Source organism: Siniperca chuatsi, linkage group LG9 (assembly GCF_020085105.1).
Source record: "Siniperca chuatsi isolate FFG_IHB_CAS linkage group LG9, ASM2008510v1, whole genome shotgun sequence".
Lineage (NCBI taxonomy): Eukaryota > Metazoa > Chordata > Actinopteri > Centrarchiformes > Sinipercidae > Siniperca > Siniperca chuatsi.
Window position 1 is genome coordinate 16,907,064 of NC_058050.1, and position 25,812 is coordinate 16,932,875.

The window sequence follows — 25,812 nt, forward strand, 5'->3', positions numbered from 1 at the left end:
ACTCAAGGCAAGATGTTGCTAGATTTATTATTGATAATAATTGTAGCGATTACCATAATATGCTGTTGGGATTTCATAGTTTTCACTTTTAAAAATAAGCTTACCAATTATTTGCCAAATACCATGTTCATAGATGCTAATTTCCTGATACCTTACCTTTCCTTATACTTAATAAATACATATATATATATATATATATATGTGTGTGTGTATATATATATATATAGATATCTATAGATATATGTATATATATATATATATTCCTTTATTCTATTCTTTTTGTTTAGTTTACACATGTTTTTATATTCTTCAAGTGAATTTTTTTTTTTTTCTGAAAAGAAGAGGGGAAACAACTCTTGTCACATGATTAAAGAACCCGGAAATACAATGTCTGCTACGTGACCAATTTTTTTTAACGGAAGTAGGCTACGGTAGAGATGTAATGATGTAATAAAGAACATGTGCATTTTTTGTTGTTAATTGTTTGGAACCTCAGTGTCTGACATATTGAAATCGTTGATGTAAAGCTAAGCCGTCGGTGTGGCGACAACATCAGCGTTGGTTTAAATTCATGGACAAAGACAAGTGTAGCGACATTGTAAGTAGGCGATCCCGTTATTTAAATCAGTCGATTTTGAGGGGAACCAATGTTTTCAGCTAAAGTCATTAAGCGTTTAAGCGTTTTGAATTTTGTATATTCATACACCAAATGCATTCAGACTCTGCCTTGTACTTCTTGCAGCATGGTCAGTGCTCCTGGATGGAGATGCATCAGTTTATTGGTGACCTTATCACATCTGGAAACACCTTGAAGGATCAGCCAGATGTGCTAAATGCAGCGTGGGGCATGGCTGGTGGTGTTGAGGCTCTGGGGTTCAAAGTTGCTTCACTTGGACCTCCACAGCAAAGTCGACCTGCCCAGGACAAGTCAGAGGCAGAGCCAGGCCTGCAGATCCAGAGGACGGGAGAGGCCAGAGACAGGAGAGAAGGTTGGAGCTCACTATGAGGACTGCTATAATCATTTTCTTTTAAAGATTCTTAGTATTTCATTGTAATTCATGTTTTTTTTATGCCTAGATGTGCATTTTGCCTGCACCTGCCCTGGCTGCCCTTACTCCACTTCTCCACCTTCCTTTGAGACTTTAAAACCCAGACAATCTTTGTCCTCGCCACCACGCTCGGATGCAGTATGCCACCATTTACTGGATACGGAACCAAGCAGCACCACGACATCTGAGCTAGAGACCAGGCCGTCCAGCCGACCACAGAGGGGGGAGGCAGACAGAGGGACTCGGAGCCCAGACCAGAACTCAGACACTCCTCCTTCCAGAGCGTCCTCGGGTTCCTTGTCCCACCTCTCCATGTTTCCCTGCTTGTGTTGCCACCGCAGCCTACAAACCCGCACTCAGATACTGAGCCACCAGGAAGGCACGGACTCCCCGTTTTGTCACACCCATGCCCATCATCATTTTCATCACCACCACTGTCCTGTAAGCTCTTGTATAGCCTGCCCCCAGCTTGCTCGCTCTCAAGCTCCACAGCTCTCTGGCCCTTTTCCCTGCTTGTCTTGCCAGTGCTCCTTTCCTACCTGTACTCAGGTGTGCCACCACCAGCCCAGACAAACACACACTCAGCAACAAGAGGAAAGAGGTAGGGCGGCTACGACCATGTTGTTGCTACATCCCTGCATGCACTGCTCTGCCTCTTTTTCCAGGCCATCCCAGTTGCTGCAGCACCAGCGCTCTGAGCACGCCCACAAACCATCCGGCTTCCTCTGCACAGAGTGCGGCAGGGCCTTCAACTCGCACAGCAACCTCCGCATCCACCTGAATGTGCACACTGGTGCCCGGCCCTACTCCTGCTCCGACTGCGGGAAGAGTTTTAGCCAGTCAGGGGCTCTGAAGATCCACAGGCGCATTCACACCGGTGAAAGGCCATATTCCTGTGGATTTTGCGGCAGGGGATTTCCCCATCTGGCGGGGGTCCGGGCCCATCAGAGGACCCACACAGGGGAGAAGCCCTACCACTGCAGCCAGTGTGACAAGTGTTTCACCCAGTCAGGAGCTCTTAAGATCCATACCCGCATCCACACAGGAGAGAGGCCCTTCATCTGCAGCCTCTGCGGGAAAGGCTTCTCCAACCGCTCCGGGATCCGCTTCCACTACCGCACAGTCCATGGTCTGGCCCCCGAACATGCTGGAGAAGCTGGAGCTGGGGGTGCACCTCGGGGACCAGCAGGCTGCGGTTACCCACCTGGACGTCCCAGGACTTTTCCTCCAGCCGACGTTGGGCTAAATACATCCAACAGCTCAGATAGCAACTCATATACAGCTCCAAATTCCAGAGATTCTCCTGCTCATCCTGGCTCTGCTCTGCTTGGCGGTAATGAGAGCAAATCTCAGTCAGAGGGAGCAAACCGAGGCAGTGACAGAGCGGGGCTTCTGTATGCATGTGAAGACTGTGGCCTACGTTTTAAGGATGCCCCGTCCAGGAACAGACACCAGACTCTGATGCACTACTCCTCTGAGGGAAGAGAGGAGGAGGAGGAGGAGGAGGAGGCGCAGAGGAAAGAGTTAAGCACAAACGAGAGGGCCCGCAATAACAGTGGAGCGAATTAATGTTGTTGGTACATTACAACAGGCTGAACATAAACGACATCGAAACACCAGAGTAAATAGTGTTTAAAAACATTTTAAGTGTTGAAAGTATTTGTGTGAAATATATTCTGTAGTTAAGTATTACTCTTTTCAATTTGAAAAGCCTTTGATGTTGGCCTACTTCTTTTCGAGTTATTATATAGACTTAAATTAAGTTTTTCCAATTACAAATGAAAAAACACCTTAAAGGATTTCAAGGTGAGATTATGTATGTTATTTTCGAAAAGTCAGTCATGCCTGTTTTCACCTTTCACAGAAGGTTTTTTAATTTATGATTTGATAGAAGTTCATACTTCAGATTGGCTGACATTTTTCTATCAGTGAGGAATCCAGTTGCCTGTTTGTGCAGATTCATCACCGCTACAGGCTTTAAGTCTATTTTAAAATAACCTTAAACACCTTGCTGCTGCAATAACACACCAGGCCAACTTCTAAAGTATTTTTCTTATACAGTTGTTTTATTGTGCCTTATTCAGCAGTGGAAGAGGTTAGAAAGTTAATCGCTAAATGTGACACCACAAAGCTTGTCAAAGCATTTCTAGAAAATTACATTTTGAGGGTCTTTAGTAACATTTTCAGATGTAATGAAAGACTACCACTGCAACCTGACCCGTATTATACCAAATGCCTTGTAATAGGAAAAAGTACAATTTTCTATCTTCTTTGGTTTTCTTCTTCTTTTGTATTTTTCCTCCAAAGTGATCAGTGTGAACGACAACAATGTCATATCAGTTTATTTAAATTAAGTTCTTTAGTAATTTAATCTGTTTAAGACCTATATGTCCCATACAAAAACAAAGAAAATCCAATGGACTTTGCACGGCAAAGAAAATTAAGTTAAAAAAATAATCTAAGTAGAGAATACAGATTCAATTTTACTTAAGTGTTTCTCACTTGTGGGAAAGTTGCTGTATAATGGCAAAACAAAAAAAGGCAGCCACATACTGGAATTGTTTTTTAATGTTGAGGTTTTGTGATACTCTTAACCCCTCAAAGGGAAAATAAATCGACTGGTGGGCAAAAACATGACAACACCTCTGGAGTTTGGTTGAGGAATGTGAGTTGTGCTCAAGAACAACATCACCTTGCCTGTTGTGCCTTTCCGTGATATGCTATAATCCAAGCATTTATTTTAAACCAGTGTTTGTTTGTTACTTTACTATGTATGTTAGAAATGGAAGACCAGCAGACAAATAATTACACAATCCATTGTTGTTAGATTTTTAAAGCTCATGAGAGCCACCTAGTGGTTATACATAATCATAGCAACGATTTTAACCACTTTATTACAGTGTACCATTTATAGTGCTTCTTAAGTTTTTTTTTTTTTACAAAACATGTTGAAATACATTGACATTGTGTATACAATGTTTTGTGAGGACAAGTAACATATTCAATCCACTTTTTTTTTGCATTAACCTGTTAAATAGACTGAAGCATAAATAGACTGAAGCATACATTACTGTATGTGTTTTTTGAAAGTGCAGCTTGTGATTAAACATTTCATCAATAAAAACAGTATCTCTGAGACGCGACTGAACCTGCATTTTCTTTGTGCATCACAGGATATTTCCACTGTACAACTACATACTTCCTGGGAGGAAATATTTGTGTCCATATGGCTCTCAGATTGTTGTGTGCTCTGCGTGGTGTACACTCATATGCATAGTGGTCCAAAGTGACTTCTCAACTGGAAGTTCAGCTCTGTCAGCATTAGTACACTCTGGACAACACTGTCTGGCTTAGTGTCCACTTGAGATCACCCCAAGTGGACCCCTGGTCCCAATACACCTTTTAGCTCATGAGAGTTTTTTTTTCTCCATGTCTGAGCTTGCTGTGTTCACAAAGGCTCCTCATATGTGTGCTTCTGTAGTAAAGAGTCACATGACTTGGGCTCAGCATAGACCACACTGACTGGTCGTGGGCCATTGGCATGTAGAGCAGGAGTGCAGTAGCCATTGGATAGCATCCTGTGTGAGGGGCAGTCATACTGAGCGCAGCTGGATGTTGTCCTGGTACCAGCGGTAGGTGCTGGTATAGGAAGTCCATGTGACTCAGAAGGCTGCTCACTGAATGGGGTGGCATACTCAGGCTCTGGCGGAAGAGGCTCGGCGTACTCTGGCAGGTTGCCAGGAGTGTCATAATGGCTGAAGGTGAAGGGGGTGGTGTAGCCCTCATCTGAGGAGGGTCTAAATGTTGACCCAACCTTCTGTCCAATAGCTGCAACAGCAGGTTCGGCATAGTCTGGAAAGATGATAAATAAAAAAATCAGTCAAAACTAGCATGAGATCGTATTTCTATTAATTTGAGATGCAACAAACATTGGCATAGGTATAGCTAAAATCATCATCACAATATATATATATATTCATGACGACAGGTCAGGGGGGAGATATTATCATCCCCACACTCTGAGATTCAGCGCTACATACTATCTCTACAAAGACCATAACTGAGACCAATGAGCTGATATACGCCACAGCAACAGTGATCCTAGAGATGCTTGGCTATAAGATGAACACCAAAAGCCACAAAGAGCATTATCCCCCATGGAGGAGGAAGCTAGAGGCCAAGATCAAGGCAACAACGAGAGAAGTTAGTCAGCTCTCAGAGTTACAGAAAGGTGCAAGGAAGAAAGGGCTATCTGAGGCACTGGAGACTGCCAAACAAAGACTCACAAGAGAAGAAGAGATACACAGGAAAAGCAGAAGCCAGGAGCAAAAACCGGATGTTCTCCACCGATCCACCCAGGGCTGAGACTGAACAGTACTGGAAGAACATATGGAAGAAGGAGGCATCACATAACACCAATGCTCAGTGCCAAGTGGATCTAAGAACAGACAACAGCAATCTAACAGAACAAGATCCATTACAATGGCAGACATCCAAGTGTCAGGTATGCTGGACAGCACCAGGCCCTGACATCCTGACCAACTGCTGATGGATGGGACCCATCCAGAATGGTTAACCCAAGGACGGACAGTCCTGATCATGAAGGATCCCCAGAAGGGAACGATTCCATCCACTACCGGCCAATAACAATAATAATAATGCCTCTGCACAACATGGAAGCTCCTGTCAGGCATCACAGCGGCTAAGATGAGTAGGCACACGGCTCATTACATGGACAGGGCCCAGAAGGGAATTGGTAGTAATACCAGGGGAGCCAAGCTCCAGCTACTGGTCGACCAGACAGACCAACTTGTGCACCGCCTGGATTGACAGAAAGAAAGCCTATGACTCAGTGCCAAATACATGGATACTGGAATGCTTGGAAATGTACAAGATCAACAGAACACTAACAACCTTCATCAAGAACTCAATTATGGGGCTGTGGAAAACAACTCTAAAAGCCACCTCAAAGCCAATTACAAGTAACTACAACTTGTTACACTAATTTTGTATATCCCAGTTTCCCCTGTAAATGAAAGTCATTCATTCAATCCATCAATGTCACCTAATATAAGTCAGATTAACCAGGAAGTATAATCTTTAAACCATTTAATTTACCTTAAAGTACCTTTACTTAGCTATTCCCAAACTTTTTGGCTGTATCACACAGTATAGTAGATTCTTTCACAGTATATCCCTTTCCAAGGTCAAGAATGAACCTCTACGCACCTTTCAAACAAGCATGTGAGAAAAGCTTAACCCATTTTAGTTCTATATCTTCAAGATTCTTACAAAATGTATATTAGCATCAGGATCAGCCAATATGGGAAGGAAATACCAGGCATTTTATGAGCTTTAAAACATATTGGTGCATCCCCACTAATACTCCATTACTGTGAAGAACAATATGTTATTAAATGGGTATAAAAACATTAACTGTATTGCACAGCAGCATCTTTTCACTAACGGGAAAAACTGTTTTTGGATCAATTGTTTATTTGCATCTTACGCTGCAATTTCTGGGAAATTCTTCTTTTCTACTCAGTAGCAGTCTCATACCAGGCCAATGTTGAGCCCCTGCATGAGCTGCTTGGCCACCAACAATGTCTCCTCTAATTACAGGGACGGGGGCTGACAGTGTAGCACTGACAGCCGACCAGACCCTACTCTTCGCCCCCGCAGAAGATGCTGTGGTGTGGTAGGCCTAGACCTTACTCAAGAGCCCACAGGGACCCTCGTAGCCACAGCTATTTTAATTAGACCGGCTTTAGTGAGGGCTTTGATTGTCTTAGCTTTGACCCTCTGTCCTGTTTATCACTGAACCTCTCAGTGAAGGCCTCCCTCGCTGGGGGAAGGGATGGGGGAGGCAGAGAGGGGGGGAGTAGGCTCAGCGCCCTTTATCGAGCTCCAATTAAAGGGTCTCTTTCAGAGAGGCTCCGTGGACCAAAGAAAGGAATGTTTATACTGCGACTGGGTGATGGGCTGGGCCGGGGGAAAGAATGGACAGCCCATGGAGAGAGCTGTTTGCCTGTCAGGCCTAGCATGAGCTCCTCAAACTGACCACTAAAGCCAGAGACTGTTAGAGCAGGAAAGACAGAGGAGGGAAGGCAGAGCTCACAACTTGAGATCACTAGTAAACTTTGAATGGGCAATGAAAAAGCTATCAAAAAAGGCAGCAGCTAATAATAACAGTAGTAAAACTGAGGTGCAGCAGTGCGCTGTTAAAAAAGTAAGAAATCATAAAATATTTCTCACCATTAAGAGGAGGGCTAGGTAGAGCATCACGGACATTTCGCTCCAGAGGGTAGGAGATAAGCTCTGACTGTGGACAGGGGAGACTCTTTGCCTGGAAACTCTGACAACCTACTTGACACACAAACACACACACACAGTCAGGAGCTGCAGTTTGCAACCATTTGAATACCGCTCGCATCACCCTCCCCTTTCAAGCGTGTAGGAGAAACTACAGTGGCCACGAAACTCCCTATCGGCTCTATCTAGAGCCAGTGTTTGGTTAGTCTGTTCTGGGCTACTGTAGAAACATGGTGGTGCAACATGGCGGCCTCTATGGAAGGGGACCTGCTCCCTCTGTAGATAAAAACAGCTTATTCTAAGGTAATGAAAACACAACGATTCTTATTTTCAGGTGATTATACACTGATGAAAACATACTTTTATATATATATATATATATATATTCCATTCCTGTCAATAACTACTCCTAAAATGTTATACACTGGACCTTTAGCAGAAGATTTAAAAAATACTGAAAAATGATCAAAGAGCACTTGACTTACTTTTGGGTAAGGAGTACTTCATTTGTGAATCTTTTTTCCTATATGGAAAAGGAGATGAACACGAAGCATTAAAGTATTGAACATACTATATACCGTTTCTGAAGTGTGTTATGACTGGAGAATCACCACTAGAGCTGAAACAATTGGTCGATCAATCGGTCAACAGAAAAATAATACTATTTCATTAATCAATTAATTGTTTCAGCCATTTTTCAGGCAAAAACATTTTAAAACTCCCTAAAAATTTTGATTAATTAAAAAATAAATAAATTAAAATCAGCGGATGAATTAATAATAATCGTAAGTTGCAGCCCTAATCATCATCAACCTTAGTATCTTTGCCAGTCAACAAAAGTACTTGAATAAAATAATAGCTTTTTATAGTGAATGTAGAGTGTGCGCAAACTGTACTAAGAAAACAAATACATTCCAAATAGTTAATAACAGTATTAAAATACAGTACCTTCGCTTCCACCAGACTCCTGCCAACAAACAACTGGCGCACATTAATAGCGCCAGGACCACTCCCACTGCCACTATTACTGGCTGACTAGAACCTGCAGGACAGTAAGTGTCTGAGTAAGTAAACAGTTGTACAAGTGCGAGGAAGGAATGCAGTTTATTGCAATGTACACAACACTGAATGTGAGAGGATATATTACATTGTTTTTACTGATCTGACATGCATTCTTCCTAAAATAGGCTGATTTAATTCTCATTGCACATATGTGAAATTAGAAGGTGATACAAGTACACACTCAGTCTTGTCTCCACTAACACTGGGCCCTCTGTGGGGGTAGGAGTGGGGCTGGGGTGGGGAGTACCCATGTTTACTTTGATGGATGGAGATTCTGTTGGACAAGTAGCAGGACAGGACATCATAATATCAGGAGTACAGACATGAATTCACACTGCTAGACAGATCATGTCAACAAGTTCATTCTGGATAAGTAGTGAGAATACCCACTAGTGACTGTGCGTGACCTTGGTGTGACCTTGGCAACAGGACAGCCCAGGACTTGGACCTGAGCTGAGGCTCGGCCATGCCAGTTCAGTGGCTGTAACTGGACAAACCGAGCCACTACAGGAGGAAAAAGGCTGTTGAGGACCCTGAGGTGGCCATCAGTATAGGCCTGAAACACCTGGGGGACATAATAACCAAGTTAGTTATTCACAGAGAACACCAGGAAGCCCACAGTATGAACTCAGTTGCCACATCAGCCCTGTTGGGGCCTCAGTAAGAACCATCAAATGAACATCAGTCAGTACAGTACAATGCATACCTGTTTTTCTTTGCTCAGAGCACGTTTGTATGGCTTCCATATCTTTTTGTCCTTGCTGAAAAGAAGAATGTAGGATTCTATGTAGTACTCATTTGATCCTGTTGTTATTATTCCTGAAAAAAACAACATGTTTTGTAGCTCAACATTTGAGATGTGATGAAAGTGGAGACACTGTGGCCATTAACATTTTTTAGCAAACGTTATTCAAAAAGCAGTAAATAGTGCATTTGTTGGGGACTATTTTCAGTGGTAGATTAATACACAATTGGTGTGCTAGCGAGTATTTCTGGCAGTATGTGGGATTGAGTAATAATTTATTACTGTGGCCATGTTCATCTTAATGAAGGAACATGTCAGCCAGTGCAACAGTGTAGCTCATTGATGTGTTTTAAATAGTTTTTGGACAACAATGGTTGTCTATGGCGCGCGCGCCACACACACACATACATACATACATAAGATTTGGATACACACATGTTTTTAGGATAAATTCATTGTTGGTTTTGATCTTTTCATGGGATTGTTGACAATAAAACAAATATAGAATATCTTCAGACTTATGCTTTAAACAGCTCCGTTAAACTATATTAAACATATTTTTAAATATGCACATTTTACACACAAATTCTAATTCTAACATCTTTACCCGTGATATTGCTTCTATCACTCAGCTCCAGCTCCACCCATGGATTCGGATCATTACCGTCTGCTGCCCAGGGTAGGAACTCATGGCTAGAGTCCATGTTTCTGGAGGACCAGAACACTGTGTGCTCTTGACTGTTTTTATCCCAGAAAGATGAGGCATTTACAGCAGAAACACTCAGGATGTTGTTGCATTCTGTTTGGGGACCAGAGGAAAGGGGGGACCAATGAAAGTGGTTCATTAAGTAACCCAGAGTGTTTTTATGTACAGCAACATTGGCCACTTGACTACAAATCATGTATACTTTACTGCTGACTATTTTTTGCAGATTCATGTTCACTGTGATGAATTGCATAAATCAAGATGTTGATTTTTTTATACCATAATGAAAGGAATGGAAGCTAATGGATGTCAGGAAGATGGGAAAATCACTTTTCTAAAATACTGCAGCATGTATTGAGAAGTGGAGAGCAGGAATGTAAATAATGTGTTACTTGTAGTAAGTGGATTACAACATCCAAAAACACTGGGTATGCCCTTTGTCGACATGTAGTGATAAATGTCATGTCTTGCTCGTACCTTTGCTGAAGAGCAGCTTCTTCTCAGATAACGATCCCCTGTCACAAGAGGACAGTTAAAAAGGTCAGTACATCCACATAAAATCAAATATAAACTAAATCTGAGCTCAACAACAGCCACTATGACATGAATGTGATCTCTCATTTTGAATACAATAACAGCAGACACACATTTCTGAGAGGATTCCATTGGCAAAGGTGGATTCATAGAGTGTAAGACTTCTCCCACGATTCAGAGTGACATGACCTCCCAGACTGTCAGATGCAGCTCCAGCATGGACTGCAGACTTGCACAGGACTGAGGTCTGTAGCACAGGGGACACACAGAGCACTTTCAGACATGAATTCAATGAATAACTTGTGCTCAGAAGTAAGAAAAAAAAAGTCTAATACAGCTTGGCCAAATGTGGTTTACTTACATCTCTGTAACCCTGTTCAGAGTTTCCCCAAACATCCCCTGTGACATTCTTACATCCAGCAGGGCAGTACACACTGAGAAACAGCAGAATAACATGTGAGAAACACTCACTGTTCTACTGAAACAGATTCTATTATGGAGAATGTAGAGGTCAAGCACTTACCTCAAATGCAGCGAGCTAAAATGAGATCCTCGTTGTAAACAAGAAATGAGATCTGTAACAGCAAAACAGACAGCGATATATCATAATCAACACTCCAGATAATTCAACTTTCTTAAATAGTATGTATTGGCTTGAATAGTATGGTGTGGGATCCAGTATCTCAGGCTTACATAATCCCCCCACCCCGCCATCCATTCAACCACACACAAACAGATTCTGTGTGAGACATGCTCTAAGTGTGCTATATTGAGCGGTCATCACTGTTGATGTGACTAAGCCCTTTGTTACTGTGACTTTGTCACAGTTCACGAGTACAGTGAATGGTCCCCGTGTGATCACAATTAACAGACAGTGGTTTGTATGTCTGAACATGGGCTTAGCTCCAGACACTGCTGGATTTCATAAACAACTCAGTAAAAAACAGGAAACTATGATACATACTGTACAGAACGGATGACTTCATCCAGAGTAAAGGAAACTATCTCTAAATATAGACTAGCATTCAGCCCAAACAAGTCCACATGGTTATTAAAATGATACACAGGAAGAACTATGATGTATCATTTTGTAATTTAATTTCTACTATCCAGAAACATTAAGTCTGGATTTCAATCCCTAAATAAGTGTACACATGTTACAATCTATTGTTGCATTGGTAGAGAGAGTTACAATATGTGGACTTGCTAAATCAACAGCCTCTGGGTTGCAACAAACATGGGATGGCCTTGCAGTGGTTAACGGGCTGACGAAGAGGAGGGGGGAGTGAAAAAGAAATCCGGCCACTCCAAGCGACAGACTGAAGCCTGAGGCCTCATTCCATTCAGCCTGAGAGAAAGAGTCCGACTGAGGCTTTCTGAGCAAACACGCCAGAGCAAAGACAGCGATGGAGGATGAATGCCAATAAGAAGTGACTCATGCACTCACAACCACACATCAACAGACAAGTGCAAAAGCACAAGGACAACAGCCGTTGGTGTTAAAATTACACCAGTGTAAATGAGCAAATTTTAGAAATTCTATTCAAATCAGGCATTTGTAAAGCTGAGCAACATGCTCTACGTGCTGCAGCTACAATAATAACACAATAGTAATAACTGAACAGCAATGTGACCACACATGTACATAATAAGTAACATTCATATACTTATTATAACCATGTAAGCAACTCACAAATAGTAATCAACCAATTACAAATATCATACCTGGATACTGGTCTGTAGCATAGGACAGTAGAAACCCTCGTCCAGAGCGGTGTGGGCCTGACTTGAAGGTTATTGTCACTTCATTGCTTTTAAGTGTTACATTCTTCTGTAATACATCAAGTTTCCCACACACTGGACCTGTGAACACACAAACTACATTTGTAAAACCACATAAACACAAATACATGTTGCTTTCCAATGCATAAAGTATACAAACGCCTGCACAAACCGCAAATTACATTCTTGAACAGTGGAATATTGTCTGTTCCTTTGTCAGCGTATATCAACAGATGTAGATGATTTTAAGTCCGTCTAACCCTACTAGTGCTGTCATGTTTGTATTCCACACCTACACCTGTATAATATAGAGCACAGCCGTGTAGACTGTCACATGGAAAATCTGCATGTAAGAACACCTCCCCAGCACAGACAACCAAATAAAAATCATGAGCCAGGTTTTGTGGAATCTGTTAATAAAACAGAACAATTGAACAATAGAACACAAAAGGCAGCCTAACAGGATATTTATATCTCCTGAATCTCTCAACTTAATTTTGGTGTGTTGTCAAACTTCTATGCCCTCAAGGCACAACTTTATACACCTGGTTGGAAGATGTGCATGTGTCTGTTGCGAAATTGGGTTTGCCTCTTCAGTCAATGTGTCAATGGAACGGCAATGAATTCCACAATCATGACTGGGAGAATGTCAGTAATGACATGGAATATAAAAAGTCTATGAGCAGGTATTTCAGAAAAGAATCAACACAGGAGACATGAGAGCACTTCTGTAATGCCCCAGACACAGTGATCAGACACCAACCTGAGATGCATTTAAAAAACACACTGTATTGCGTCAGCGGTGAACAAGCTTACCCAGACTAAGTTCTCTGTTCTTGTTTGTGATGACAAGAGAGCCATTGCTGCAGCCCGGACTGCCCTCAATGTCAAAATCCCCAAACAGCAGTCGCAGCGTACGCCCCTCTGGCACACGAAGCCTCCACTTACACCAGGTGTTACTCGGGTAGGTGCCTGGATAGTTCTGAGAGGCCAGAGTTCCAGACTCTGTGCCCAGCACTGTATGTCCACAGCCATTACCTGAAATAAAGCCACAAGTATATTCAACATAAGGACATGATGTTAAGGGAGAGTTTCATTCCAAAATTAGATGCAGACCATTTTCTAATGAAGAGGCGCTTTAAAAATAACTGCTGGAATTGATGAGGAGAGTCATTCTTCATGTTTTATATCACTTAACAACTTTTTTAATAACTGGCTGAAGATTTGACAGTAGCAAAAGTTCATTTATTAGTGTTTTTAATTTAAATCATTAATGTAACAGACAAAATTTAAATTCTTGGGAGGTTTTCGAGACAAAATGCACTTCAATCATTCAATCATTTTCTCAATCAATCATTTGGTTATTCAAAATGTCAGAAAAAAGCGAAAAATGTGCGTCGCAATTTCCAAGTTGGCATATTCACATTTCTTGTTTTGTCTGACCAACAATTCAAAATCCAAAAGGTTTTCAGTTGAATATTATAGAAGTCTAAATATATTCATGTTTGACAAGCTGGAACTAGTGAATTATTGGCATTTTTCACATTTTCTATTTGCAAGACATAAAAGAAAATTAACCAATTATCAAAATGTTTGCCTATTAATCATTTGTTGATTGACTGATTGATTAATTGGCTATTCGTTTCAGCTGTACAATGTACTGTCAGTCCTGTTTACAGATACTAACAAGAAATATTTATTTCTCACACAGCTGATGGATATCAAAGTATAACTAACTAATAAGTTTCCCTTCTAAAACATCTGTGCCAGGATAAAAGTTATCAACTGAGCACCTCAAGCTTAAATAAAGCCAAAAACACATAACTGCAGACAGATTCGTCATTAATTCCATACACAGAATATTAAAGACATTGTTAATGCACTATTTCAGGACAGATGAGTAACAAGTCTCTTCTGAACATGCACAGCAGACCAGGGCATGTTTATACTCTTCTGATCACAACTGTGAGATGACACAACTGCCGGTGAGGGAAGTATTCCAAAGACTATGACCTGTACACTGGATATATTGCAAAACATACTCTTTTAAGATTAAAACACAAAATCTGTACTTTTTTCTGTATATAAAGAGATTATTGAGAGAAAAGGCAAGAAAATCGATCAAAAGTTTGAGGTTTTTTTTGTATTTATGCATTACTTTCCTTATGAACAAAATTTTCTTGACGGTTGATTCATTACATCCTCTGACCTGAGGATGCTGTGACTAACACTCGAACTGGAACGGAAAACACAAATATTTAGGTCCTCTAACATCCCCGCGGGTCGCAGAAAATAAATAAATAAATTCTCACAGTGGTCACACAGAGATAAGTGCTGTGGGGGCGACAGGCTCAAAACTTACAACCAAAATGTTAAGTGTTCCAAGAATGGTCAAAACTTGAAAAAGGCACCAGGGTCCATCTAAGCCTACACATCATCCCTGCCCTTGTCTTCCATATAAGGCTCCAGGAGATTTGTTGAGGGGAAACAGGAGGATAACCTTCCTCTCAGCCTGTGTCACACACATCCTGCATCACACCAGCCGTTCCCCTTCCCCACTTCCTGACTGCTCGTCAGCTCCTAATACCATAAACCTGTGGATGTTATTGCCCCTCCTCAAGTCCCCAAAGGATTCCCTGGAAATGCCACAGCGACACACTGTAACCGTGGGCAACAGAGCGTGGATCTGTCACTTTCCGGTGGGAGGCCACAGAGGCTGCAATGCTGGGGAAGTTCTGGGTGGCTGGTAATCCTCCCCTGCTCACTGAACCCTTTCACCTACAGTCTGTCTCCAGGCCAGTGTTTTTCTATCTTCATTCAGAAAAGGGATATGTGTTTAGCCTGTTCTGACCAGTTTAGAAAATTTAGAAGGTGAATTACAGAAAACTGGAGTCGAACTGGGTGGCAGGATAGCAGACAGTCAATCAAAAGAAGCCTGGCGACATTGTTTTCCACTTGAGGCTTTGCTGGCAGGTCCTTACAGGTCCACACTAGCAGACAGGATGCTCACCTGTGCTACCTGTCACTACACTGCCTTATCCTGTCTTGTGTGTCAATCACAACGTTACAATACCAAGGCTGAAACGTTTCCCCCCCATACCCTGGCCCCACCAAAGCTCTTTGCATGCTTGCCAACATGTACAATGTGATTCAGAATAAGTAATTGATCCAGGGCTTAATCATCTTCCGATGTGAGGAAACCAAAGCCCCAGAGACAGACAAAAACAACAAAACAGATTTGTGGTATGGCTGAGTGCTAAAGTCACAGTCTGCGGGGGAGTAAATTGTTTGTTCTATTTGTCTGTGTATATGTATGGTCACTGTGATTCATACTGCACATGGACTTGCCTGCGATTCTGAAAAAAATACTGTGGGAAAGGTAAGCTGATAGCTGGGATCAGTAGGTAAACATGCACATGGAAAGAGTATGTAAAAAAATGCTACCATGACATCCTATGGTCGAGCTTTGCGTCTACTTCAACTGGAAATACAGTATTTCGCCACTGACCTACAGTATAATTAGACGAATATTAATTATCATTTTTTAGAACTGACAGCAGAGCATGTCAAAACTTGTGCATTACAGAAAACACTCCTAGGTAACGATGAAATCAGTTAGCTGCCGATGTAAAATTTAGTAAACGATAGCAGGACGTTTGTATGTTAACGACTAGCTTAGGTTGAGGTACTCGGTTACTCAAGATAATCCACAAGCCGAGTAACATAAAGTCCCATTATATTCAAAAAGGCAGACATCTCTACGGCCGATATCTCCAAAACTCGGCAACTCACAGCAAAACAATCTAGATGGACAAATAGCACTACAGGTAAGAGGAAAAAATATGTATTTTTGATTTGGGGGTGAACTCTCCCTTTTTTCATGCCTGTTGGTTATTGCTGCTTGGCGCACGTCTGCTTTTAAACAATGTCACTGACGTTACATACAAAAACATACGAAAAATAAACTAGCAATTAATCTGTTTTAGCTGCTCGTGACCAGGAGTAACTAGTAGTAGCTGCAGTAAGCTAACAAGACGTTTGAAATACACTCTCGCGTCCGTTCTTTATCTTATCAAAAGCGTCTATAAAATAGGCTTTTTCTTACCCTCCTGGCCGTGAACACCTACGGTACAGACGCTAAAAGTGATCCAGAGACCGGTAATAAAAGATTTCACAGCAACCCGAATGTTTTCGCACTTTGCGAGCATGATTTCCAGAGCTCCGCATGAAAAAATAAGGTGCAAGCCCCGATGGCTCGTGCTTCTGGCTTCAGTAAAAAGTTATAGTATAACGTACTGAATATTTACTATTGGCCACGGGACGTTAACTCGACCTGTCATTGGTTCTCCGCGAGTGTCAATCAAAGAATCCCAAGCGTTCCATTCCCAAATAGGGGTGGGCTGATTTGTAGGTGTGTGCTGATCTGAGACCAGCTACGGGCAGTGATACTAATGATTTTCTCTCGTTTGCTAAGATGTCAATACTGAACCTGGATCTCAGATTGCTATCTATCCATAGCTATTTCACGAATTCGAAAGGGCAAAAGGTGAAATGATGCGTTCAAAAGTCAATAAGGTTAAGACCAACATTTCGAAATTTCTTGTCTGTGCGACTTATCGACACACCTAACTTTACTTTTCTTTCCTCGCTCTAAGTGCAAATCCTGCCACCTTCTGGTGACATACAGGCAACAACAACAATACAACACGCAACTGTTTCGAACAGCGTTTATTGCACGACAAATCGACCAATCTTAGGCCACACAAGTGGCAACTGAAACAATATAGTGTTGTTGACTCTACAACCGACCAAGAGAGAAGCGTCCATTTAAAAAACACCACTTCATTTGGGGTGGAAAACATGTTTCTGAAGCTTGAAATCTTTCAACGTATGAAGTGCCATGGCTCAAACCGAGCCGTGCACTCGCACACATGCAGTTTGACCGATTTACACATCGCGTGCGAACTAACCGCTTCTCGTGACAGCGGAACAGATGCTTCTCAGGCAAATGCTGCCTTCACTGCAGGAAGTGTAACGCAGCAGCACGGCGCATGCTCTGGTGCCTCTTCGACAAGCGGAGGATGAATTATCCCCTGCTGTAAAACGGTAATTAAAACTATGACAATATTCTTTAAAGTAGGAGGCAGTGTGTTTTAGACCTTTGTTGTAGACCCGGTGGGTTTTTGTGCACCCTCTGTGGAAGAGGAGCGCGCGCCGTCGCACCGTTTTGGCCGGGGTGTGCGTGCTGCCGCACCAACAGACGTCAGTTTGAGTGGGTGAAGGAGGGTGAGTAAGGCACGCAACTGTCCGTGTAGGAGTTGGTGATCCAACAAGGGCTACTTGATATAGTGTGGAATATGTTGCTCAGTTTATTGTAGTCTGCTCTTCACTGCATGGAAAGGTTGCCTGTTTTGTTTCTCTACCATGGATTTATCCTGACACACAGTTTGTAAATTAATTTCTCCTCCATTTCTCTCTGTGCTAGTGATACTGTCGCCCAGTGTATCTAACGCCTCAGCTGCTGCTTGTGTAGGACTGAAAGAATATTATGGACAGAATCATACTAGAATGAATGCAGTGTCAACTTATTATTTGTTATCCTGTAACTGTTTACCGAGGGGGAAATGGTCCTAATGACCATTGATAGTAGTCCAGTGGACAGTTTATTCACATTTGACCCATTTAAAATGTGTTTATATGCTGTATATTTGTCAACACCTATGTTGCCAGTAATTAAGGACAAGCACTTACTTTATAGTTCACAATTTAACTGTAACCTTCTCTGAAATTGTATAGGATAGACTACATATATACTTAACAGTATGATAGCAGACACAAATAAATAACTGTCTCTGGAGACTCACATCGACTGGAATTTGATGATTTGCTTACTGTGACACTCCTGCAAATTACAACAGGTCTTTTATTGGTATCATATTTGTGGCAAAAGTAGTGGCTTAAATGCAACAAGGCTGCATAACACACACAAAAAACCATTTATGACAGGACATTTTACCTGTTGAGTCCACTGTGGCTATTATATTGCTGCACCATTTTTACAATTCAGGCCTTATAACCCAGGTTTTAGTTAAAACTGTAAGCTTTTGTCCCATTATCTAGGATATTCATGTGCATTCTCAACAGCAATATAAGAACCCTAACCCTGCCTGTGTGAGGATTATGTCATTTAAAGCCCATTATGGATTCATTTCTATGACAGTTGCATGCCAGAAAAGACTGTTGGGGGAGGCTTTCATTGACTTGTGTATGCATTAAATAGCATCACTGCATGCATGTGTGTGATCTGGATGTTAACATGTGTGCTCGGCCCTCTCTGCGTGCAGCTCTGTGGGGAGGGGGGATGGCGGGTGCTGAGGTCGCTGTGTCTTCAGGGGATCTCACGACGGTGAAGGAAGAGGAAGGGGCATCCAGTGGCAACAACCATAATACTCAAGTCATCCTGCATCTGCAGCCCGTCCGGCATGGGTAACATGGCTTATATCATTAAAGGGCCAATAGGTGTTTTGTATTTGCTGTGTGACAAAATAGAGAGGCAGATAGATATTTAGCAAGATAATACATATTTTTCTTATGTTAAGCAAATCTTATGACATTCTACATCAATGCTGTTCATATTCAGTTTAATGCAGGCTTAAACCAAAGAATACAACTGTAAGCTATGTGGAGAAGAAGAAAAGCATTTGAATTTCAGAAAGGCTCGACATGCAGTGGCTATTCAAATATTTTGCTGTTAAATTCAGAACTATTCAACTCTCAGCTGGCATGAAATTATTATTCTGTCAAATGTGAGAATCTGTCGCCCTCTGCAGGGTAAATGATGACATTGCTGACACTGGTACTACAGTCTTGGCCATAGAGACACATCATGGTACGTGACACAGAGACATATACCTTCACTGCTGACATTAAACTACTCACACACAAAGGCATATAAAATCAATAACTTTTGAATACAATGGATGTATTATGTGCACTAATGAATATCTCACAGTGTACTTCAAGCTGCACTGTTATTTAACAAATATGAATTATTGAAGAATATTGATAAACCTCCTGAGGTGCGATGATGGACTTTTGATTTTGTTGTCACGTGATTCCTACATTCCTATTGTTGTGGATACAATATACTTAAATATACTTTGATTAATAAACCTTAGTGTTTTGCTGTTGAGTGTATCGTAAAATTCCACACTGTTGCCGCAAGTGGTTGTGTTTTTGGCTTGTAATCTTTTAGAAGACAGTAAAGCAGAAGGAGAGGAGATAGAGTATGGCTACCCCATCACCTGTGGAGACAGCAGAGCGGTTCTACTGTTTAAGAAGTTTGTGTGCCCTGGAATCAATGTCAGATGTGTCAAAGTAAGTTGATTACTTACTAGTGTGATCAAGGGGTGGTAAATTGTGCACCCCGGTAACTCACCTGGTAGAGCACGTACCATGTATCAAGGCTGAGTCCTTACGAATCCGGCCCCAGCACTGCTGCACGTCATCCCCGCTCTCTCTCCCCTGCCTTTCCTTTCTCTCTACTGTGACTATCAAATATAGCAGAAATGCCAAAAAATAATATAAAAAAAAATTAATTGGTGAATTATTCATTTATCAATAATATAGAATGCCTTAGTTAAACCTTCCTCACTCAACCAGACACGATTATGTTCACATCTTGCCTGTCATATCTGTCTCATTCCTCTCTCCACATACTTATAATGGCTTTCTTACACATACATTGTGTTGTCTTCTTCTCTTACAGTTCAATGACCAGCTCATCAGCCCAAAGCAGTTTGTACACCTGGCAGGGAAAGCCACTTTGAAGGACTGGAAAAGGGCCATCAGACTGGGAGGGGTAATGCTCAGGTAGCCTTATGAAAATAAAGAAAAAAAGCACTATTTGTTTGTGTGTCCTCTTCCTCATAGCTGCTGGGGAGAGACATGTATGCTAACTGTAAATCTGAATGACCTTTAAGGGAGTCCTTCGTATTACTTTTTTGTGTTGAGGTTAAAGTGTCAGACTTTAAACACCTCAATCTAATGCAGTCAGCATCATATCCATATCTCATTCATATAATTTGCACTTGCGTGGAGTCTGTCTGTGTTGGGGTTTGCCAGAACATTCCAGAGGTAGTCGGTAAGCAGCATTATTATGATAGCAGGATCAAATAACACACAAGCAAGCTGCTGACTGATACTTCTCACCCATTTATCGTGTTTGCACTTGTTCTTGGTGTTACAGTGAGTCAATATACCAACTCAATAAGCAATATCTGCTCTTTTCATCTGTATTCCTCTAGAGGTCAGATCAATGGGCTTTGTGTCAGGCCAACCTCTGGGAAGCTATCGGTATTGTTTAACAAATTCAATCCATTCTTTCACACCCCTCTGCAGCTTTGTAACAAAAATGTTTCCTCTGTAGTGTTCTTTTAAATCTGCTTCACTCCACGCAGGAAAATGATGGACTCCGGCCAGATAGATTTCTACCAGCATGACACTGTGTGCAGCAACACCTGCCGCAGCACCAAATTCGATGTGCTGATCAACAGCACGCGGCTTCCTCCAGGGACCTTAGTGCAGCCGAGCCCGTCATGTCTGGCTCTCGACTCTCTTGGAGGACAGGTGCCTCCCCTGACAGGTAGATTTCAGTTGGCTTTTACATGATGTTTTTTTCTCCCACATATGCTTTGGGCTGCTGTTTTTTACCATATCAATGTGATGATGCAGATAAAAACTTTTGAAGACACCTGGCTATCATTTATCTGCAATAATGAAACAAGAATAGTAATTTCTGATGCATGCTGTTGGAGCTCAAGGACAATAAGGAATTAGGAAATGACCTGAACATTAAGAACAGTCAGATACCTTTAATAATGCACCACTTTCCTATCTGAGTAATCACTGCACAGAAAAAAATATCTATATGACAATCTGGGAAAAAACTGTTGGATTTCCATGTCAGTCTCCCCTCTGCCTACTCACATTCAATGGCAATATGAGATGTTTATGCACTCTATTTACAGTATATCCCTTTTTGTGGTCACTTCAGGAGAGGATGTACTTGATGCAGTAGAAGTAGAAGAGCCTTTGGAGAAGTTCAGCGCAACAGCAGAGTGGAACCCTGGTCCAGCCCGGCCTGTAAAGCCCACAACAGCCAATGGACATGCTGCAAAGAGAAAGAGGGCTGATACACCTGGTAAATATAAGACAGGATATACAGGTGCTTGTCAAACAGCCTGAACAGGATGAGGAAGAGTGGGAATGGAGAAAAAGAAATGGGTTGGGTGATAGGACAAATATAGTGACTATTAAGGCTGAATCCATGGACAATTTGTTGGACATTTAAAAAAAAAAAAACAACAACAAAATAAGAGCCCTTTCTATACTTCAGCCTAGCCTAGCATCCATTGCATAATATATGATGCAAATAATTATCATCTACCAACAAAATGTCTTGACAGTAGTTGCTTGCACAATATCGTACACAGCACGAAACTACTCATCTGCAGTGCTCCACTGTGGCTTTAATAGGAGAAGCCAATGGGTATATGTTCTGTTTAAAAGCTTTGTAATCCAGTGGTATGCTGCAGTTTTGTATTGGCCCGTGGGGCACGTGGAAGTCACGTGTCTACCCACCAAATGTCTATCAAGTGATATGTTATAACCTCCACTGTAAACTCTGGAATCATGGAAGTTGCATTTACTTCTGGTGTTAACCACTTTGTCGGCTGACCAAGGGAAATATCCTGGAGGTAAATTTGGAAAGCTTATGTTACCTTTTTTACTATGGGAGGAGGCACAGATTCAGCCCACTGACCTTCAGTCCTCCAGAGGCCACGCATTCATCTCCTTTAAAGGAGATGGCCCTTTTTTGCAACACTGTATAACTGATGGATAAAACTGTTAACTGATGAGGAAAAGAAATGCAACATTCAGACTTAAATTTCAATTTCACTGCATGAATAATAAATAAAAAAACAACAGAAAAACAATGACAAGTGTGAATATTAACATCAGTCTACCGTCCTTTGTGTCACGCCTCTCACACCTTTGATACATTGAGCCAACAAACCTCTGAATCTGCAGTTGTGGGATTCCTGCAGACTGGTCTTAAAAAGTTGCTGACCACTGGCAGGCAGAGAGTCACGTCCTTTTACATTACCCTGGACGGCATCTGACATTTCTAAGTGCGGCTTTTTCTTGTGGGGACCTAAGCTTTGATTAAGGGCTTTTAAAGGTGACCTGATTAGGCATTGTTCCAGCTGGACCACAGTCGGTAACGTAGCCTCAAGTGATCTTTTGTGTGAATGGCAAATTGCAGTGCCTCACTGCACAAGCGGTATTGCTTGTCACAGGGCTTAAAACAAATTGACAACTCTCAGTAAACATACTCAGCCTATAGCTATGCTCCTCTATCTCCAGAGATGTCTTTCTTTCCGTCAGTGTACATTCCCAACGTGGAGAAATACACAAATTCAGCTTCAGGTAGCTGTAAATGAGTTTTGGAATATTTTCGGTGGGCATATTGCATTTATCTTGACAGACATTTAAGCAAACGTGAAAGTGGACCCATTTCTTGCAAGATGAGATATCAAGCACCTCTGACATTTCATCACTCTAATATACTCAACCTCTGCTTTGCTCAGTTTTGTACAGATCCCAAGTCATTTTTCAGTCTCCCTCCAATCTGCCCTGTCCTCCTTTCTCTCCTCGCTGAGCACCTCTTTTCTAACCCATTTTCCTATTCTTTCCTCTCTACCTCTATCACCCATTTAACATCCTCCCTCCAAGTGCTGCACCTCTCCCATTTCCTATCTCGTTATATCTTTTTTTCATTGTTTCCAACCCTGACACTTCTTCCTATGGTTCCCTCCTCAATTTATTACTCTCTTTCAATCCTTTAACTCTCCTCAAATCTCACTTCCAGACATTTCCCTGCCTCCATACTCCATCTCATTTAACCCACATGTCTTATTTATTTTGCTTTGCCTTTTCTTCCCATTGAGTCCAATCTCTTTTATTATCCAACTCCACAGCTCACATAGGAATACATACATACACAGATCACCTCTATAATCGTGCCTAGACCAGTTTCTCTTACTTCTCTGTGGCACATTTTTAAATGAAAAGACAAACAAACACACATACACAGAGTTCCCCACATATCATAATAATGTCCCACCTAATTGACCTTCTCTAGATGGAGTATTGAGCCTGTGGAAGGGTGTTGCAGACTCTGGGCTGATGGGGGAGGTCCTGTCCGGTCTCCAGACTGAATTATTAGCCACTCTAAAAGGAGTGGAGGATCGCAGTGAGAAGGCCAACCTGCAGGAGACAGGTGAGTTCCCACAGTGGGACCCGGCTAACCACTGGACTGTGAAAATAATTGCTTTAAATTTAGTCAAATGTCAGCCAGGTTTAAAAAATGTAAATCAAATTTAAAAAATGGCTCCACCACATAAATCTGGTTTGAGAAGGAAATGATTGGACATTGATTTTTGATTGATTTGATGTGGACACGATGACTTTTGATTATTTTGTCTTGTCAGATGCCGTCATACTTAATTCCCTGTGTAAGATGTTTGGGCTTTTAGACTCAGTGAAGCAAGCTCTGGACCTGAAGCGCAGCCAGGATGAAGAGAACAAAACCCATAACAATGTTTTTGGTGAGAAAGCTGTGGAAGACAACATACAGTGATATCCCAGTGGATTGTACTAACTAATTAAACCCCTTTTTTTCTTAGTGCTGAATGATATTTTGGAGGACCGGAGGAAGCAGGGTTGTGATAAAAGCACCTCCTACAAAAATAAATCCTTGAAACACCTACAACCTCAGTCTCACAACCCGTCAAACAACCAAACCCACAACTTGCTGTCCCCTGTCAAAACAAGCCCAGTGATCCAGCCTCTCTCTGTTACCGGTTTATCTGCTGCATCTTACCTGTTACCTGTGAGTTGCAGAACTGATTTTAAGATTTTACTGCTTGTTTTTAAAGCCTTGAACAGTCAGGCTCCTGCCTATATCTGTGATCTGCTAACTTCCTATGAGCCTGATCGCTGCTTGAGATCCTCTGGCAGGGCCCTACCTATGGTTCCAAAACTTGTCACTGAAGGTGACCGGGCTTTTGCAGTCCGGGCCCCTCAGCTGTGGAACTCCCTGCCTGAGGATCTCAGGCAGGCAAACACGGTATCCTCCTTTAAATCTCTTAAGACTCACTTTCATCGTATGGCTTTTTCTTAATCTGATAGTATTTGTTGTAATTATTTAAATTATTTGATCATGTTTATATTTTAAGTTCTGTCTAAGTTAAAAGGTGCTATATAAATAAAGTTATTATTATCTTGTGCTTAGCTCACCATCAACCCTCAGCCCTTCACCCATTTCTCTGCCTCCGCTGGCCAGTGCCACCATCACCGAGCTGGCAGGACAGACAGGGAGACCCTGGAGAGAGATGAGCTCAGTGAGACAGGGAACCAGGAGAAGCTTTACAGGCTTGGACAGGAGAACATGGACAGAGAGGACATTTCAAGGATCCACAAAGAGCCTGAGCAGAGGACTGTTAAGTTTCAAGAAGACTCTCACCTTAGAAGTGAGGAAGCAGAGGAGACAGAGGGCTTGCATGACATTGAAAAGGTGGTTATAGGAAGAAAGGCATCAAACAAAAATAAAAGTAAGTTAGGATGAGAGACGATCCCAAAGCTGGACTAAGTGAGACCTGAAGACTAAAAGGGGAAAAGATTCAAAAACGTTACTTAGTCAAACTTCTTGTATGCTCATATTTATACTGTGGTTACTTCAGTTGTGGTTACTGCAGCGGTGTTACAGGCGCAGATTTGTTCTTGCAATTAAGTTGTAAATGACATTCAAGAAGAGCATTTTGGACATGCTTTTCTAACTTTTCAACAATTCAAAATACAGTAGAGCTGAAATGATTAGTCGATTCATTGATTAGTTGGCAACAATTTTGATAATCGGTTTATCGTTTAAGTCATTTTCTAAGCACAATTGCCCAACATTCACTGGTCCCAGTTTCTCAAATGTGAATATTTGCTGGTTTTCTTAGTCTTACTTTTGGGTTTTGGACTGTTGCTCGAACAAAGATTGTAATGTTTGGCAATATGAAGACGTCACTCTGGGCTCTGGGAAATTGCAATGGGCATTTTTTACTATTTTCTGATATTTGAGAGACCAGAAGCAATCGAAACAATAATCAGAAGTTTAATTGATAATAAAAATAATCTTTATATCATAGCCCTAATTGCTGTCAGATGTCTGTAAATATAATATTTAGTTGTATTTATGATCTTGATAACATTTTCTAACTTTTTCATGTATTTGTGACAAATTTTTCCTCATACTTTTATAATTAATTTCTAAGACTATTTGTAATTGAAAATATGTATTTAGTCGAATTTGATATAATTTGGATTTTGTGACATATATCTCACTCTGGCTTGTATTTAGGCTTTTGTTATAATGCCTAAGACCTGCCAAAGATCTATGCACCAGACAATCACTGTCTGAACAATAGATTATTCTTAATTTTTGACAGTGAAACAATATATAAATGAAGTGTTGTGAATGTGACTGTTGACGTGCTGTTGCTTTAAACAGG

At 41.5% G+C, this 25,812-nt stretch overlaps 3 protein-coding genes across 6 annotated transcripts; 2 read left to right on the forward strand and 1 right to left on the reverse strand.

Moving 5' to 3' along the window:
* The first annotated feature begins 372 nt into the window (after positions 1–372).
* si:ch211-79k12.2 (uncharacterized protein LOC568844 homolog) lies at positions 373–4,185 on the forward strand. Its single transcript, XM_044209454.1, has 3 exons — positions 373–598; positions 743–989; positions 1,078–4,185. Exons 1-3 carry the CDS (start codon positions 572–574, stop codon positions 2,616–2,618), a joined length of 1,815 nt encoding a protein of 604 aa, XP_044065389.1. The 5' UTR covers positions 373–571; the 3' UTR covers positions 2,619–4,185.
* Positions 3,925–16,481, reverse strand: si:dkey-34d22.1 (discoidin, CUB and LCCL domain-containing protein 1). 2 transcript variants are annotated; one of them, XM_044209452.1, is made up of 15 exons: positions 16,296–16,481; positions 13,007–13,228; positions 12,134–12,271; positions 10,932–10,983; positions 10,770–10,842; positions 10,522–10,655; positions 10,352–10,389; positions 9,776–9,967; positions 9,130–9,242; positions 8,814–8,988; positions 8,605–8,697; positions 8,310–8,403; positions 7,847–7,884; positions 7,305–7,412; positions 3,925–4,901 (listed from the first exon to the last, which is right to left on the reverse strand). In XM_044209452.1, the coding sequence occupies exons 1-15, from the start codon at positions 16,396–16,398 to the stop codon at positions 4,498–4,500; spliced, it is 1,977 nt and encodes a 658-aa protein (XP_044065387.1). In that variant the 5' UTR covers positions 16,399–16,481; the 3' UTR covers positions 3,925–4,497. The 2 variants fall into 2 exon arrangements, with proteins under 2 accessions (XP_044065387.1, XP_044065386.1); XM_044209451.1 differs by having other exon boundaries at positions 7,305–7,415.
* Positions 14,861–25,784, forward strand: LOC122882253 (glucocorticoid modulatory element-binding protein 1-like). 3 transcript variants are annotated; one of them, XM_044209457.1, is made up of 11 exons: positions 14,861–14,985; positions 18,535–18,676; positions 19,021–19,079; positions 19,446–19,567; positions 19,959–20,062; positions 20,650–20,834; positions 21,246–21,392; positions 23,397–23,534; positions 23,746–23,862; positions 23,941–24,146; positions 24,549–25,784. In XM_044209457.1, exons 2-11 carry the CDS (start codon positions 18,552–18,554, stop codon positions 24,879–24,881), a joined length of 1,536 nt encoding a protein of 511 aa, XP_044065392.1. In that variant the 5' UTR covers positions 14,861–14,985; positions 18,535–18,551; the 3' UTR covers positions 24,882–25,784. The 3 variants fall into 3 exon arrangements, with proteins under 3 accessions (XP_044065392.1, XP_044065390.1, XP_044065391.1); XM_044209455.1 differs by lacking the exon at positions 14,861–14,985 and adding an exon at positions 16,623–17,296; XM_044209456.1 differs by lacking the exon at positions 14,861–14,985 and adding an exon at positions 17,305–17,476.
* Positions 25,785–25,812: the final 28 nt, after the last annotated feature.